Here is a 15746-nt window from a genome sequence, read left to right as displayed (position 1 = left end):
AGAGTAATTGTCCTTGAATTAGTAAAAATTTCCATGTTCAACTTGTGTTGCACATAACTAAAACAAGAATGTTGCTCAGCATGTGTAGTTGTGCACCTGGGTATTTTCGTATAATATTTTGAGTATTTTTAGAGTTATTTCCCTTGACTTAGTAAAAATTTCCAATTTTCAACTTGTGTTGCACGTAACTCAAAAAGTATTTGACCTGTCGGCTTGAAAGTTTTCAAGAATGTTGTTGGTCAGCATGAGTACTTATGCACCCTTGGGTTTTCTTGTAAATTTATCAGTATTTATAGTATTTGCCCTTTACTTAATAAAAGATTTTTAGTTTTCAACTTGGGTACATGTAGAGACATAAGATTGACAAATTGGTGGAGTGTGGGGGGCACCCGTGTCCTGTGGACATATTTTTAGTTTTATATATGTGATAAATAGAATATTATATTCGTGTAGATTCAATAATAAATGAAAGCACAGAAGGCGCTGAATTTGTTTTGGTCTCAGAATGTCAGAAAGGTGAGGGTTGTGAGATTATAAACCAATTTGTTTTTGTAAAGTGCCACCAATGCTTTCCATCGTTTTAATTGTAGTAAATTGGCTATAAGACTTATTTAAACACTGATATTCAATCCAATGTTTATTTGACTTAAAAATTTGAAAAAAAATGAGTTACCTTAACTGGGTTTTGAACTCAGACCTCTCGCTTCCTAAGCGAGAGCGCAACCCCTCGGCCACGGTGAATTTATTAGTTAACTGCCTTAAGAAAACTTTCTATATTATTGTTTGTAACGACGCTAACTGTTGCCGAACACAGATGTAAATAATCATGGAGCTTACTATAAGCATGTATATCTATAAAGAATAAAACAATATTAGAAATCTTCGACCATTCAGGAATTATTTTGCTTTAAAAATTAATGCGCCTGTCATTTGACCATCTTTACGTAGTGATCTCCCCTGAATTTTTCGGCGTTAGTTTACATATAAAGGGAAGTAACCACTTTAAAAAAGCGGACTACTTTCGGCACTTGCAATTAACAGCATTAGAGTCTGAAATTTCGCTACCATTATTTGTTTGGTCTGACGAACCAAACAATTAAAAATTATTTAACTCGTTGAATAAAACAATATTATGCTTGCCAGAGGCTCTCATAAGATGATTTTATTCAACTCGTTCAAAAATTTAGTACTAAACTACACTCATTCAATAACTCTATTTACACGACATGTAAATGGCTATGTATATTGAGTGACGTTATGCAATAAAACCGATCGGGCACTTTTTGAAGTATCCTTCACGAGAGGTAAGGTTGAGTAAACAAAACGAATACAACTTTGCACATTGTGAGTTACTTACCGTTAGTCTCCTCCAGCATTACTTGAGGAGACCTTTTGTGATTTTAAGTCGAGATTGAGATTAAGTATCGTTTCTGAATACGGGCCTAAATGTTGATCAAAATAATATTCACTATGAATCTGAAATAAAGTTGTATGTAAGAACAGTGTTTTGTTTCTTTGTTTTAGTAGTAGTTGTTGTTGTTTTTTGTTGTTGTGTTGTTGTTGTTGTTGTTGTTGTTGTTTTTTGTTGTTTTTCTTCTTCTTTTTTTTGATAAAAACTCACTGATACACAAACTCAAAATACTTCTCAAAGTTTCTTTCCGTTAATACGATTTGCTTATTTTCTCCCTTTTCACCTAATTTGCGCTTTGTTTTATCTCATTATCAGAGGTCGTCTATATGACAGTATATAATAGTTGCGTTCAACATATCGATTATTCAAATACAAGTAATTTAATCTACATTTCTAATGTTTTTTAAAGTTGAACGCCCTCTGCACTGTCTTTTTCGTTTCACAATCTGCTTTATTTATAGTTGTTGCTTTTTAATACAGTTACTTTATTTTACGTTTTGTCCTCTCTCCTTTTATATTATAAATCAATTATACAGCATTCTTATTCACTTTACATTAATTTTAAAACTTGAATGCACTTACTACACACACTTTCTTTAATAAAACAAGTACACATTTTAGTTCCACATTTTACATTATAAACTTAAATTTTTCCCCATTGCGTAATCAATAAACTATATAGTTTATTTTTTTCCTAAGCAATATTGATTCATAAAGAAGGTATTTTTACTGATGTAGGTAGTTATTTAAATGTTTTAGACAGGAAATTATTTGAAACAATCAAAATAGACTATGTCTGAAAATATATCAAGTAACAATTAAGCCCTAATTTACTACTTTGTATGATCTGAAAGATCATTTTTGTAATTATAGTACTTATTTTTATGGGCTACTGTAGGACGCTATAATATTACGCTGATACTTGGTAAAGTTGTAGTTCTCAATTATTTACTTATTCATTGTGAGCTACCCTGATGTGTCTGGTATTAACTTTTGAAAATCAGTGAACACAAAGTAGCCAGCGAAAAATATCTATTTTACTGTTTATACAATTAATTAATAAGAATATTTTTCTGGAAGGACTTTTCTATGCAAAAGATAGATCACACATATTTACGGTGTCCCGTTAGCGCCATCGCGACACACATATAACTCGAAACAACGAAATTACGAAGGCGAAATGTCGAAATAATGAAACCACGACCTTTAAAGCTCGATATAACTATGTGTTTTCACCTACGTGCTTTCGACCTTTAACCATTGTGGTTTCGTTATTTTGACTTTTTATTTTTCTGGAAGGACTTTTCTATGCAAAAGATAGATCACACATATTTACGGTGTCCCGTTAGCGCCATCGCGACACACATATAACTCGAAACAACGAAAATACGAAATTACGAAGGTGAAATGTCGAAATAATGAAACCACGACCTTTAAAGCTCGATATAACTTCGTGTTTTCACCTACGTGCTTTCGACCTTTTACCATGGTGGTTTCGTTATTTTGACTTTTTACCATGACCGTACTTTAGACTTTTCATCATCGTATTTCGACTTCACCATCGAACTTTGGACTTTTCATCATCGTCGTTTCGACTTTTGACCATCTTACTTTACAATTTTCATCATCGTGGTTTTGACTTTTCACTATCGTAGCATTGCCTTCCTGTATGACATTTGCACAGAGATCATAACAGTGGATGACGATTTAAGAAAATATCTTTATCAAGGATACATTTACAAAGAAATTATATTGTTTATGTATTTGGATAACGATGTTAGCATAAGGTAAGTAAATTGTGCAGTTGTGCTTAATTTTAAACGTTAACTGTTTTAGACTACTGGTGACATCTTTATACAATTTTATTCAATAATTCAATATTGTCAATCAGTGCAAGTGTTTTAAAGGAAGGCGAAAATATGATGATAAAAACTCGAAAGTACAATGGTAAAAGGTCGGAACAACGATAATGAAAAGTAAAAAGTACGATAGTGAAAGGTCGAAGTAACCAAACCATTGGTAAATATGTCAAAAGTATGTTGGTGAAAACACGAAATTAAATCGAGTTTTCACCATCCAGGTCCGTTTTTTTGACATTTCACCATCATACTTCGACGTTTTACTATCGTGGTTTCACCACCACATGTTCGTTGTTTCGTGTTACGCGATGGCCCTAACGGGACACCGTACCGTAAATATATTCATACCACATATGGTAATTAAAATCATATACATTCAGAACAATATAATTTAAGGTTTTATTAATCTGTTTAAACTTTAAATAACACTTCAGAATGTCAATCAAAACTAAAACAATTGTAATACAGGCATCGAGGTCTAATCAACATACAGGTTGTAACTGGTTGTAACTACTAACAAGTACGATATCATTGTCAACTAGAATGATGAAATGTCCCGCATGCATAGTTACTACACCAGTAACCAGTATATAGTATAGCAGTGTTAGTAAATTAATTATAACATTTAGAAGTCATTGTGTACCTAAAAGATGACAGAAATGTGTTTGTTTTTTGCTTGCTTTGGTTGTCTGTTGTTGTTTTGTTTGTGTCATTAGACAGTGTGAGAGTCCCTTCGTTCGTTTGTTTATTCGCTTAGTCTGTCGTTCATGCGTTTGTTCTTTCAGTTGTTTGAAGTTTAAATTAGACATTATAGCTTAACAAAGGGTCTACCATCAGAAGTACAATGATATTAATGCAATTATTTCTTAAATTAATTAATTTTGATGTTATAAAGACCTATTGATAGTTTATAATTATACATATTTATCTATTTAATGGCTTTATGTCAAATTTACCAACGCCAAAATGACATTCGATCAAATGATAGGAATTGAAGCCAAAGGTATGAAAGACACGGCACGATTAGTGTCACTTGTCGCAAGCCAAACTTATGATACAATCTTTTAATATAAAAAAATCAGTGTTGAATTCAGTTTAAGTCTTAAGTTGCTATTGAGATCTACGTGTTCTGATAAAGTTAATTAAACTTCAAACATTTGACATTGAAGAATAAAGATAAAAACCTATAAAGAAATATAATAAAAAGAATATGAAATACAATGCAAACACAAGACAAACATAAGTTTTTTAGTTCAACCATGTCGTCCACATGTATGAATGTGAGATGTTTGATTTTTGTTTTAACATTTTTGTAAACTGTAAGGGCCTAAAGATATGTTAACTTTTTCGTAAATGCCGGTTATTATCTATCATCATCCTCCTCATCATCATTATAACTGTCATAATCATCATAAACTATTGCCGTCGTCGTTGCTGTTGCTGCTGTTTCTGTTGCTGTTGTCGTCTTTGTCGTTGTTGTTGTTGTTGTTATCGTTGTTGTCATTGTTGTTGTTGTTGTTGCTCAATTTTCTCCTTTAAATGCATTACGTCAAATTACTTTCATATTTAATTGATACATTTATATTTATAAATATATGTGATGTATTTAAACAAGAATGCTAGTGAATTATACCATTGCTAGCTTACAAATGATAATGAGTTCATGCATAAATCACGCTTGAACTCGTGCATGGAATTGCAACGTGTATTTCACGCCTGATCTCATGCATATATATTGCCATTATTAGGGTTTTACTAAATCAGTGAACTAGTGATTGTCATTGCACGGTTAATAATAACATGGTGATGGTGTCATTTAAACATCGACAATAAAACCGCTGTTAGAAATATTGATAATCAAGTATATATTCAAATAGAAATACAAGCTGACTAATTTAAACCTCTTTAATTGAACATAACTAAGTTTTTGTTATTTTACATGGTCACTGTGGTACTTCATCAGATAACTTGTGTTGTGTTATCATGATCCATCTTTTATTGAAGTGTAAATGAAAGACACATTGTCTCTTTATAATTGTTAAGACATAATTACACCCTTTATCATCATGGTTCTGAAATTGATCCCGACAGTGGTATTTTTTGTCATTGATGTCTGTGAAAACTAATGGACAATTATATACATGTATATGCATTGATTCTTCAGTCTAACAAACTTTAATAATCATCGAATTTTTGAACATGTATCAGTTGAATTTATTTGTTAACACACTTTATTCATTTTTTAATATATTAACCGGCACAAGTCATAATTAACATAAAATTTGAAATTAATGTAGCGTTAAATGTCTCTTCATAGTTTTGGTATTCAATCTATCATGTAATGATAATAACTCAGACAACTTCTACGCTATCTGTATCTAAAAGCTTTCCGCAGTCAAGTGCTTAAATAACTTGATATATGCGAATGATTCTATCCACATCCATAACACACACCCAGTACAGGAAAAAATGAAGCTAGAAAGACACCGCGTGCCCTTTACCTTATTGTCAGTGTTAAAACCCAACTAAGATATTTCTAAAGCTATGACTTTTGTTCCTGATCTTATCGGCATAAATAACATCATGAGAATACACAAAATAACAAAATAGAGTTTTTTTCACAAGTTACATGAAGCTGGGTCAGATTATTTTAGGAGCCGAATTATGGCTATCTTTAACTTAAACTATGTCCAGAAAAAAGTACTTATTTAAACAACTGAATACTAAAACTAATAAATATGGTCAAAGTAAGGACTTTTGGACTAATAAAAAATATTTTTTTCGGTGACTGATGTATTTGTTTAACTTAGCGCTGACACCGGAAAAAACATTTTATCAGAAATGAAATGGCTTTCCGTCATAAAATTGTCTTTCAGGGCAGTTGTACAAGATTTATGTAATTTCGAGATTCTGTTTAACTGCCTCTATGTACATAAGAACGTGTCGGAATTATAATATTAAATGTCGACGGCGTAATAGCCCGGCGTCCATGAAAGTGCTTTTAACTTCGTGACTTCATGAGTATATCTTTTATGTTGCAAATTATCTGTTAACTCTTTAACGGACATGACGAACAAAACGTAATTTTTCATATTTGTTTTGTTACTGCATTGTAGATCAATAATCACGTGGAAACGAAGTGATAAGACTGTGTTTTAATGTAAATGATCATCGCCAATACAGTCAAAGATCATTATAATAGATACCAAATAATTTATCAACAAAGTATTGTTATATTCAATCACTTTAAACGGATACATATTTTACGAACAATTTCGGCATTGAATTTCAAATTACCCTGGCAAAGTGTCAAAGTCATCTTAAAGGCACGGCTCATGAATTGGGGACTGATCGTTTACATCCATTGATATTATCAGGTATCTTTATTGTCATATCCAACAAAGACATTCAGTCTTTTAATTTATTAAACTATTTTACGTGTTAAACAAAAGACACAAATTACGCCTTTAAGTGTAGATTTTAGTTTTATTTAATTTTTTTGTAAGGAGAGGATCAGATTTCATGAATAACCTTTTAGTAAAGTTATTTAAATCGTACCATTTTTATTCTATCAGTTCACTTTATTAAAGAATATCAGTCCAATATTAACAATTTACTTGATTAAACTTGAAACAGATAAAGAATAACTGAATACTAATGGATGAATTATTTATATACTTTCATGGGTTTCGACAAATCGCTTAATCAAATTACCCGTTACACAATTGAAAAGAGTATAATTATAAAAGATGTAAAAAATAACAACTGATTCTATTCTGCACAACTGTTGCTGTTTTTGTTTGTGATTTCTTGTTGTTTGTTTGTTGTTTTGTTGTAGTTGTTGTGTTGTTGTTTTTTTTCTTCGATACAAAACCTTACTCTAAAATAAAGTGACTGTAATATTGAAAATATCAAGGATCTTACACAACTTATTATCTCATGGGAAAGTTATAAAATAGGAAATAAGAAATACAAATAACAGCACGCTGTTATATTCCGTGGTTGTCATAGGACAATGATGTATATGATTATGCAAACACATAATCGATATATAGATATTGAACTAGGGCTATAATCTCATAAAAATGCCCTTAATTTCACAATTTCACAATTCATGTAATTTTTTTACAGTCGGTTAAAATTCGCAAATTTCAAAACTCATTGTAATTGACGAAAAAGGTATAAATATTTTACGACACAGAAAGACACCAGTAGACAAAAATATTAGAAAATGTTCTGTTTATGCAGTTTATTAGAGAAATATTAGAAAAAATATCTACTGTATTAATCGTTACAATATTTTTACTACAACAAAAATAATTGATTCTAAACAAAAAATGATGAATAAATAAAACAATTACTACTAAACACAAAAGTTTAAGTGTTTAACATAGAACAATAAGATTATCTAGAGTCCTGAGGTTCAAAGCGCTTTAGATTAAAAAGTGTCCTAATTCCTCCGATATTCGGAACACAATTAATTCTGTTCTTTTGTGCAGTTCGAAGGTCATAAAAACAGTATATTTGCTTTTTCATATGACGTTTCCAACATGTCTAGAATAATATGTTCATCACACGTATTTCATTATTCTAATTTTGTCAAGATCACCAACCCAGATGTGACCTCTGTTGTCAACAGCAACTGCGTTTGGTTTATTTAGACTGTATGTGAAAGGAAGTGGCTTTCCTTTACTATCTAACAAGTGAAGAGTATCATCTTTTAAATCCGAAAGTATTGTAAGGCCATGCGCATCACAAGTAACGCCGTCTGCTGTTCCTGACGCTGTATACGTATATTTCGTCATTCCGTCAGAATTTATTATAAGGTACTTGGCTGACACACCAGTTGATATAACAAAGTCACCATTAACCGTATGGCAAATTCTAAATAGACCCAATCCTCTATTTATACGAATTTCTCTAATCTTTCGCCCAGTTGTTGAAAATATTAGAACCTTGGCATGGCGCATTTGTTTTATTTTCGTTACCGGAACATCGTTACCTACTACAATGACGTTAGAACCATCGCGAGAGGTTGTGATGCCCCTTAAGTAAAGATCTGTCTTTGCAAAATAAGAATCAAAATGAGTTTTGTGAAGTCTTCGTATTGCCATCCCATCATATTCTGTCATTAAAACAGTCCCGTCATTCAATGTTGTCATATCGTCTATATCAAACTCTGTTGTCTCAACTTGAAGAATTCTGCCTTTCAGGTCAAATCTCTGGATTTTATTCTTGTAACCGTTACAAACCCATGATGTAGCATCGTTCTGTGTTGTTATCGCTGTTGTGCTTCTGAAGTTCTGATCTGTATTAAACGTAGAGACAAGTTGCAGTTCTATGGCGGGAAGAGGAACGAAAAGACCTTCTGCTGAAAATTTCAAATCACCAACCGCTTGTTGAATAGCTATTTCATCAATATCTCCCCTAGCATATGTCATTCGTTTCCTCCATAACTTGTCCGTAAAAGAAGGGATATCTGCAGCTGAATTAATAACGAAAAAAAGATTGATCATTTTCTATATATTTTCATTGAACTTACAAAATGGTACATTTGTATTTCCTGTTCACCTCACCCATGCACAAGGAAATTAAACCATGCTTGCTTATTGTTAAGATATTAGTACATGTAATGTATTATGCGTCTAAAACCGTTCATTTTTGGGGGATTGTAAAAGCGGCCGAAAAGCTCAGTCGGAAGTGCCAATGGACTGTGTTCCAAGGGTCTCGGGTTTGGGGCTGAACATCTTAATCACCCTGTGACATATGTATTACTCATACTTGACAACTAAATAAGCCTTAAAATTAAAAAAAAACAGATATAAGAAAATATATAATACCTCTAAGACTTTCATTCAAATTATGGCTTGAATTGATGAAAGCTACATCAGTTGAGGTATCCATTTGAATGGACGCACTATCAAGCAGGCCTTTGATGTTTTCTGTCTTCTTTTTCACTTGTTCTAAACAGTTATCTAGTTTTGATATAGATTCATCATGTTGTTGTCTCACTGTTTGTATTAAATGACCAGAATGTTCATCAACGATATCTTTAATACGAATAGCATGTTGTTTTATGTCATGTGTTGTGTTTTCAGTTTCTTCTTCAAGAGTTGCCTTTCGGTTCTTAATTTCAATTGCCTCGGCTTTCAATCTGGCAAGATGACCTCTAGCAGTTGTCATGGCTGTTGTAACTCTTATTTTCCTTTCATCTACAACTTCTTTCAATGCTGTAGTAAGATGGCCTTCGTGTCCAATAACTTTGCAATCCCGGCAAATGGATACATCACACTTCTTGCAATGAAACTTAATTTCTTCGTGTTGATGTTCATCACAATAAACTTTAACTTTCAGTTTATCATTTGCCGCCCTGATAGAGGGCATAATGTTAACATGATGATCCCGACCCATTCTCATTCTAAGATGTAACTTGTTACATTTTTCACAGAAATATTCATTGCATTCGGAACACTTGTAAAAAGCCGGGCTGTCTTCACATACATCACAAATCACAAGGTCCGTTCCGAGAGGGTATCTTGCAATTTTCTTCGGATGTCTAGGCTCCTTTGGAAGTCGGATTCCGGCACGGCAAATAGGGCAGTGACAACGCTTTCCTCTACTGTGACGTAGAATATAATCTTCCAGGCAATGCGCACAAAAGTTATGAAGCCCAGGCAAAAGCCATTGATATTCAAGTTTATTTCTACAAACATTGCATTTCATCGGGTTACCTTTAGTTAGATGTACACTTGGTGCTGATTTTGAATTCCTTGACATGACAGATGAAGGTCTTGAAAACGTCGGTGGACTTGGACTGTGTATCCTGGATGTAGGTGTCGGACTCAGAGCAGTGTAACGCGTCATTTGTGAGCTAGGTCTCGAAAACGTAGTTCTATTTTCATTCGCTGTGTAGCGTGTCATCTGAGAACTCGGCCTTGATAACGCCATATTAATTTTTAGCGTATTTTGATGATATTATACACTTTTAGCAGCTACATGTGATTCCTCATTAGATTTAATTTAATTCATCGTTATCAATACCCAGTGTACACCTTTACTACATAATACATCTCTATCCATTCTCAGGAAAGTATTAATATATCCATAAAGATAGATTTATTGTTAAAATAAATTTCACAGACGTCTATTATTGTGAAACCAGATAAATACATTGGTCACTACACCTATATCAAAGTGCCATGCTATGTGCTCTCTGAATTCTAAATGTCTTTTAAGACTATTGTTCTTTATCACGTCACTTTAAGCATCGCTTATCCTGATTTTTTTTATCAAAACTGTACTCTAACATAAGACAATCCCTTACAAATGTTAATTGTTTCAATATCGTAGGACAAACAATATTGTAATTCAAGTCCATTTTCATAACAAAAACTATCAGATAATTTTCGACCACCGTAGATTGAAACTATAAAACATATTAAGATAATATGATCATATTAAAAAAAATATATTAAAATCAGATGTAACAGAAAACGACTTAACGATAAATGTAGTTTAAAATCAATACATCGGCAGTAATTAATAGAACACACTTGACTTTCAAAGTCTTCCGAATGATTTTTAATAATTCATATTTTTGTGTGCATAAAATCTGATAAAATTCCGTTAAATAATTTGCTCGCGATCAATGCCTTTATAAAATGAGACAAAGATTGCTATTTGACGCAAATTTTTACAAAAGATCTGGTCATGTTTCGAATACAAATAGTTTTACATCGATAAACATCAAATCCATGTCTCATATTTCTATTAAGATCTACTATGAAACAATAAAGTTTACATAGACAAGTATAAATTATTGATCTTCTCTCAAAAAGATGGATTTGTTTTAGCTTTATAGATACAAAAATAACAACGGATTTTATAATAGTGAATTAGAAAAAAACGTATTTAAAAATGAGACGATCGAAAAAATAAAATGGATGATAATTTTTGCAAGTATTACATAAAAGTATAACTATTTCATAAAAAAACAAACTTTTAAATGGCAACGCGTAAACGCAATGATACAAAAGAGCAAGATATCTCTTACTTAGAATCAGGAATACACGTTTTGTCAAATATGAACGACACGTTTCTTAACACTCTTTTGGAGTTATCTGAAAATGAAAAATTATCAGAGGCGAGACCACCATCTGTACAGCACAACAGACCAAGTTCTGTACTGTTTTCGCGTCCACCAAGTTCTATACTTGTGTCTCGGCCTCCAAGTGCGGCAATCTATGGAAGACCACCAAGTTCTTCAAAGAGACCAAGACGTCCGCCTAGCACAAGTACTTTAAGACCACGACCGCCGAATTCCGAACATCCTGTTCGACGTCCACCAAGCGTTTCTACGATTGCTAGACCATCCAGTTCACTACGAAAGCCAAACTCTCTAAAATGTAAAGTATGCGCGGAAGGATTTCGATTTCCAGGAAATACACCATGTTTCGATCATTATTGTGCCCCTTGCCTGGAAGATCACATATTATCATTTAAACGAGGTACCGGGTGTGATTGTCCATTATGCAGTAGTGGTATACTTCTTCCACTTAATAAATTCAAAACAGAAAACAAGAGATATTCAAATAAATCTGACCTGAATGTGTGTAACAATTGTCAAGATGCTCGACTTGCACAATACAGATGCGGGTCATGTGAAGAATTTTTCTGTGAGAAATGCAATAGAGAATTTCTTAAGAGGATGCGGATAGACGGCAGCTTTAGCAACACGCATCTTACAGATCTTAGTGGAGATAATGCAATACCTCTCGTAATGCCCGGTGCTGATCTGGATGACGACTCATTAGACTCTATTTCTTTACCTTCTCTACTTCCAAAAGGTTTTGGTTTAAGATGTAGTGATCATGAAGAAGAAGAGCTGAGATTTCATTGCAAACCATGTGATAAATGTATCTGCAGAGATTGTAAAATTCTTAGTCACGAAGGTCACGAGACATTAGGATTGGAAGATGTTTACGAAGAGAGAAAACACCATCTGTCACAGGCCTTAAAACTATCGAATGCCAATATACGTAAGCTTCATTCAGAGTGTGCTGAAATCAATTCTAAACGCCTTGAAATTGATCAAGAATCGAGAGACGCAGTGTCAAAAATTGAAAACCATGCTAATGAGGCAAAAAGAATGATAGATGAATGGGCAAAATCGATGATAAAGACAATAAGAGTACAGAACACCCAAAGTCGGGGAAAGTTAGAGGAATGTAGAGATATTGTTAAAGAAAAAGTGAAATCCCTTCAATCACTAGTTGAGAAGGGGACGGAACTGCTGGAAACGGACAATGGAATAGATATTGTTGAACAAGCTCCTAGACTGACAAAAGCTAATAAAGGTAATAAGAATACTGCAATACCTATACATTCTTATCTTTTATTTGATTTGTTTGTTGTTTTTTTTAACATTTAATTATTAATTTACTAAGTGATGTTTAAATCAAATTGAAATATAAAATACTGGTGATACACTATTTTACATTTTTTATATCATAGATTATTAGCATTGATTATGACTGTAGCTATACAGAGTGTTTTCTTTATTCAGATGCGGATATCGCACCCACCGCAGATAGATTATGGCGGAAGAAGTATGTTTTCCAACCAACAGATTTAAAGAGCTCATACTCAAAGCAGATGTTTGGTAAACTTCAAACAATAGTTGAAGGTTTGCTGCATGAAACGCCGTCTGTAGAATTAGAGGTAAATTAAAAATTTGTAATCATAACTAAAGATTGTTATATGTTCATTTATCAATGTTAAATCAGTCACCTTACATAAGATGATTTCAATTTGCCAGCCTGTATTAAACTGTTAAACCGTTACCGTTATAGTAAATACAAATAATATCTTACGAGCACAAAAGTACTCAACATACAATTTGTAACATACGGGTGATACATGTATTTTCTTTTACAAAGGTACAGACCACATTTAACAGTGACCAACAATATAAGAGTACAACCGCTTTGGCTCCAATGTCAGATGGTACTGTATGGGTCTGTAATAGTTTCAAGAACAGGATACAACAGTTCGATGCTGAAGGAAACCTCCTCCATACTGAAACACTGCACTTTGACGTAGACGACATGGTTGATGGACGCTCTGACGTATTATTCATGACAGAGTTAAACGGCAAAACTATCCGAAAACTAAACAAAAATAATAAACTATCAATTTTTGCCAGAGCTGATCTGTATTTGCGTGGTATAGCAGTATCTAAAGATGGAAAACATGTGATCGCTTGCGGTAACGATGTTCCGGTTGCCTGCCTAAGAGAAGCAGCTGTTGCTAAAATATATTTGTTCAACATGGCGGGAAAACTGACAAAAGAGTTCACTGTTGATACTGGTGTTAAAGGAGTAAGCTTGTTCCGCATTAGTAACACTATCAATGACGAATATGTTGTATCAACTGGCGTCTCTGCTCTGTATTACATTTTTGGTGAACACGGTGAATTAAAATACCGATATAGAGCTGCAAGCTCCGCCGATGGAGTTGCGTGTGATGCGCATGGTTTGATATATCTATCAGCATGTAAAGACGACACACTTTATATTCTCGACTGCAAAGGAGTACCCATACCTTCTACATATGCAATGCATAGGCCAACAGCCGTAGCTATAGACCGCAATGACGTCATCTGGGTTGGTGATTGGAGCAAAGTTCATGTTCTGAAGTACAAAAACTAATTGAACTATAAACGACAAAAAAGATATATCAGTAAGAGACTGTTGAGATATTATTTATTAAAAAGGAATTATAGACTAAATAGTGTCCGAGCTTTTCCGTAGTTGAACTGAAAGCGAGGAAGTCAAATTAAGAACGAAAGTCATTCAAGTCTTTGTATCTTGTAATTAAGTTGAAGTTTACGATTGATAATTAAAGTTCATTTATTGTAGCAGTTCTTTTTAGTTTTACATTTATAATTGTCCTGGAAGTACCGTAAATGGCTGTACTGAAGAATGGCGGAAGCCAATTAGTACTAAGCACAGATATCCAGTTGTTAAATCAAATTTGCCTATTCTGTACATGTTGATTAGGCTGTAAGATATAAATCAGTGTTCTAGTCACGGAAAAACCTATCATTTTCATCTAACGGATTGTTTATTTGTTCATGAAATGATTTAAGATTGTGATTAGAATAAATCAGATCTGGTCGCAGATGTCATTTTCTAGTAGTATCTTGATACTGATAAATTAGTCTGTGTGATTGATAGGTTTGACTTTTTTCTCCCAGACGGAAAATGTGATTCAAAGCTAATCTCCATTGTACTATGACGCAAGTTCTTTAACCAACTTATATCAATCATTTGCGAGACCTCTTCCGGTATTAATAATGTTTGGTATCATATTATAAAACATAGTCGTGACTGAAGTAAGTCACGAATCTGATATTGTCTCGTTACCATCGATATGTGAGTCCCCAAATGTTGGGAAATTGTTCCAACGTAAAAGGAAAGTTGATTTAACGCATTTTGATCAAAGCCAAGTAATTCTTGTAATGCTCTAACAATAGTAACCGATATATATCTAGTACGTTTGAAATGTATGGTGTCATTCATTCATTCCCATTCAATCAAAGCTCGGGCAAATGAAAATACATATATAACACGAAAAACATATGCATACTTTAAATAATTTCCATTTAAAGACGATGATTTTAAATCGCTTAAAACATATCATCAGTGAAATTTTCATATATTTTGAACAAAGTTTTATTGACATGAACAGCATGAATAAACACGTAAAAACATGTATCAGCCATATCAGCATATATAAGTATAAACATTCCTATAATAAATGTTCAGATGATGAAAAAAAAATCAACAAAAACTACTGATAATGCAGTGGAAGGGAGACAACTTGTAGTTTTATTGTTTTCATCCAAGTCGAGATTAATTACCCCTACATTGCTTAAATCTTTGTAATTTAAAAAGAAACAAGTTTCATATTATAAATTATGTTGCATAACACGTGCCAATCGCCAACTTTGTGAGATGTTTCGAATCGACATTTACACGTGCGGTCTTCATTTTGAAGATGACTAAAATTAAGCCCACAACTGTATCGCACAGAAGTTCGGCGCGTTGATGGACTACATCCCCCCTTACCAACTCTACAACCCTCCTTCCTCTCAAAACCATATAAATTGCAGTATTTTTCATTTGAAACATTTTGGTTGAAACATTAAATATTTGGTATAATGCTTTTAATTTAATTACCTGCATTCCCCACAAAAAAAATGATACATATATATTCAGTAAAGGTATGCAACTCGCCGCTCCAATTTCACCAATTTTCAAAATCTTGGTACCAAATGGTACGGAATTTATTAATCTTAAAGGAACTAAAGCTGTTATTACAATAATTTCAAGTGATAAGAAGATATGTTATTTCGAAATCACGGCAAATGTTAGTCGACACCGACCTGGCCGCTTGGCCATTGTGAATATTAC

General features: G+C 33.1%; 2 protein-coding genes across 2 annotated transcripts; one reads left to right on the top strand and one right to left on the bottom strand.

Moving 5' to 3' along the window:
- Window positions 1-6932: 6932 nt before the first annotated feature.
- On the bottom strand, window positions 6933-10696 carry LOC132744132 (E3 ubiquitin-protein ligase TRIM33-like). The gene is made up of 2 exons (XM_060732751.1): window positions 9111-10696; window positions 6933-8755 (listed from the first exon to the last, which is right to left on the bottom strand). The coding sequence occupies exons 1-2, from the start codon at window positions 10216-10218 to the stop codon at window positions 7842-7844; spliced, it is 2022 nt and encodes a 673-aa protein (XP_060588734.1). The 5' UTR covers window positions 10219-10696; the 3' UTR covers window positions 6933-7841.
- Window positions 10697-11123: 427 nt separating this feature from the next.
- Window positions 11124-14188, top strand: LOC132744131 (uncharacterized). Its single transcript, XM_060732750.1, has 3 exons — window positions 11124-12626; window positions 12836-12990; window positions 13209-14188. Exons 1-3 carry the CDS (start codon window positions 11276-11278, stop codon window positions 13977-13979), a joined length of 2277 nt encoding a protein of 758 aa, XP_060588733.1. The 5' UTR covers window positions 11124-11275; the 3' UTR covers window positions 13980-14188.
- Window positions 14189-15746: the final 1558 nt, after the last annotated feature.

Source organism: Ruditapes philippinarum, unplaced genomic scaffold, assembly GCF_026571515.1.
Source record: "Ruditapes philippinarum isolate M1 unplaced genomic scaffold, ASM2657151v2 ctg3009_1_1_1_1, whole genome shotgun sequence".
Classification (NCBI taxonomy): domain Eukaryota; kingdom Metazoa; phylum Mollusca; class Bivalvia; order Venerida; family Veneridae; genus Ruditapes; species Ruditapes philippinarum.
This window is presented reverse-complemented; position numbering and strand designations above follow the sequence as displayed.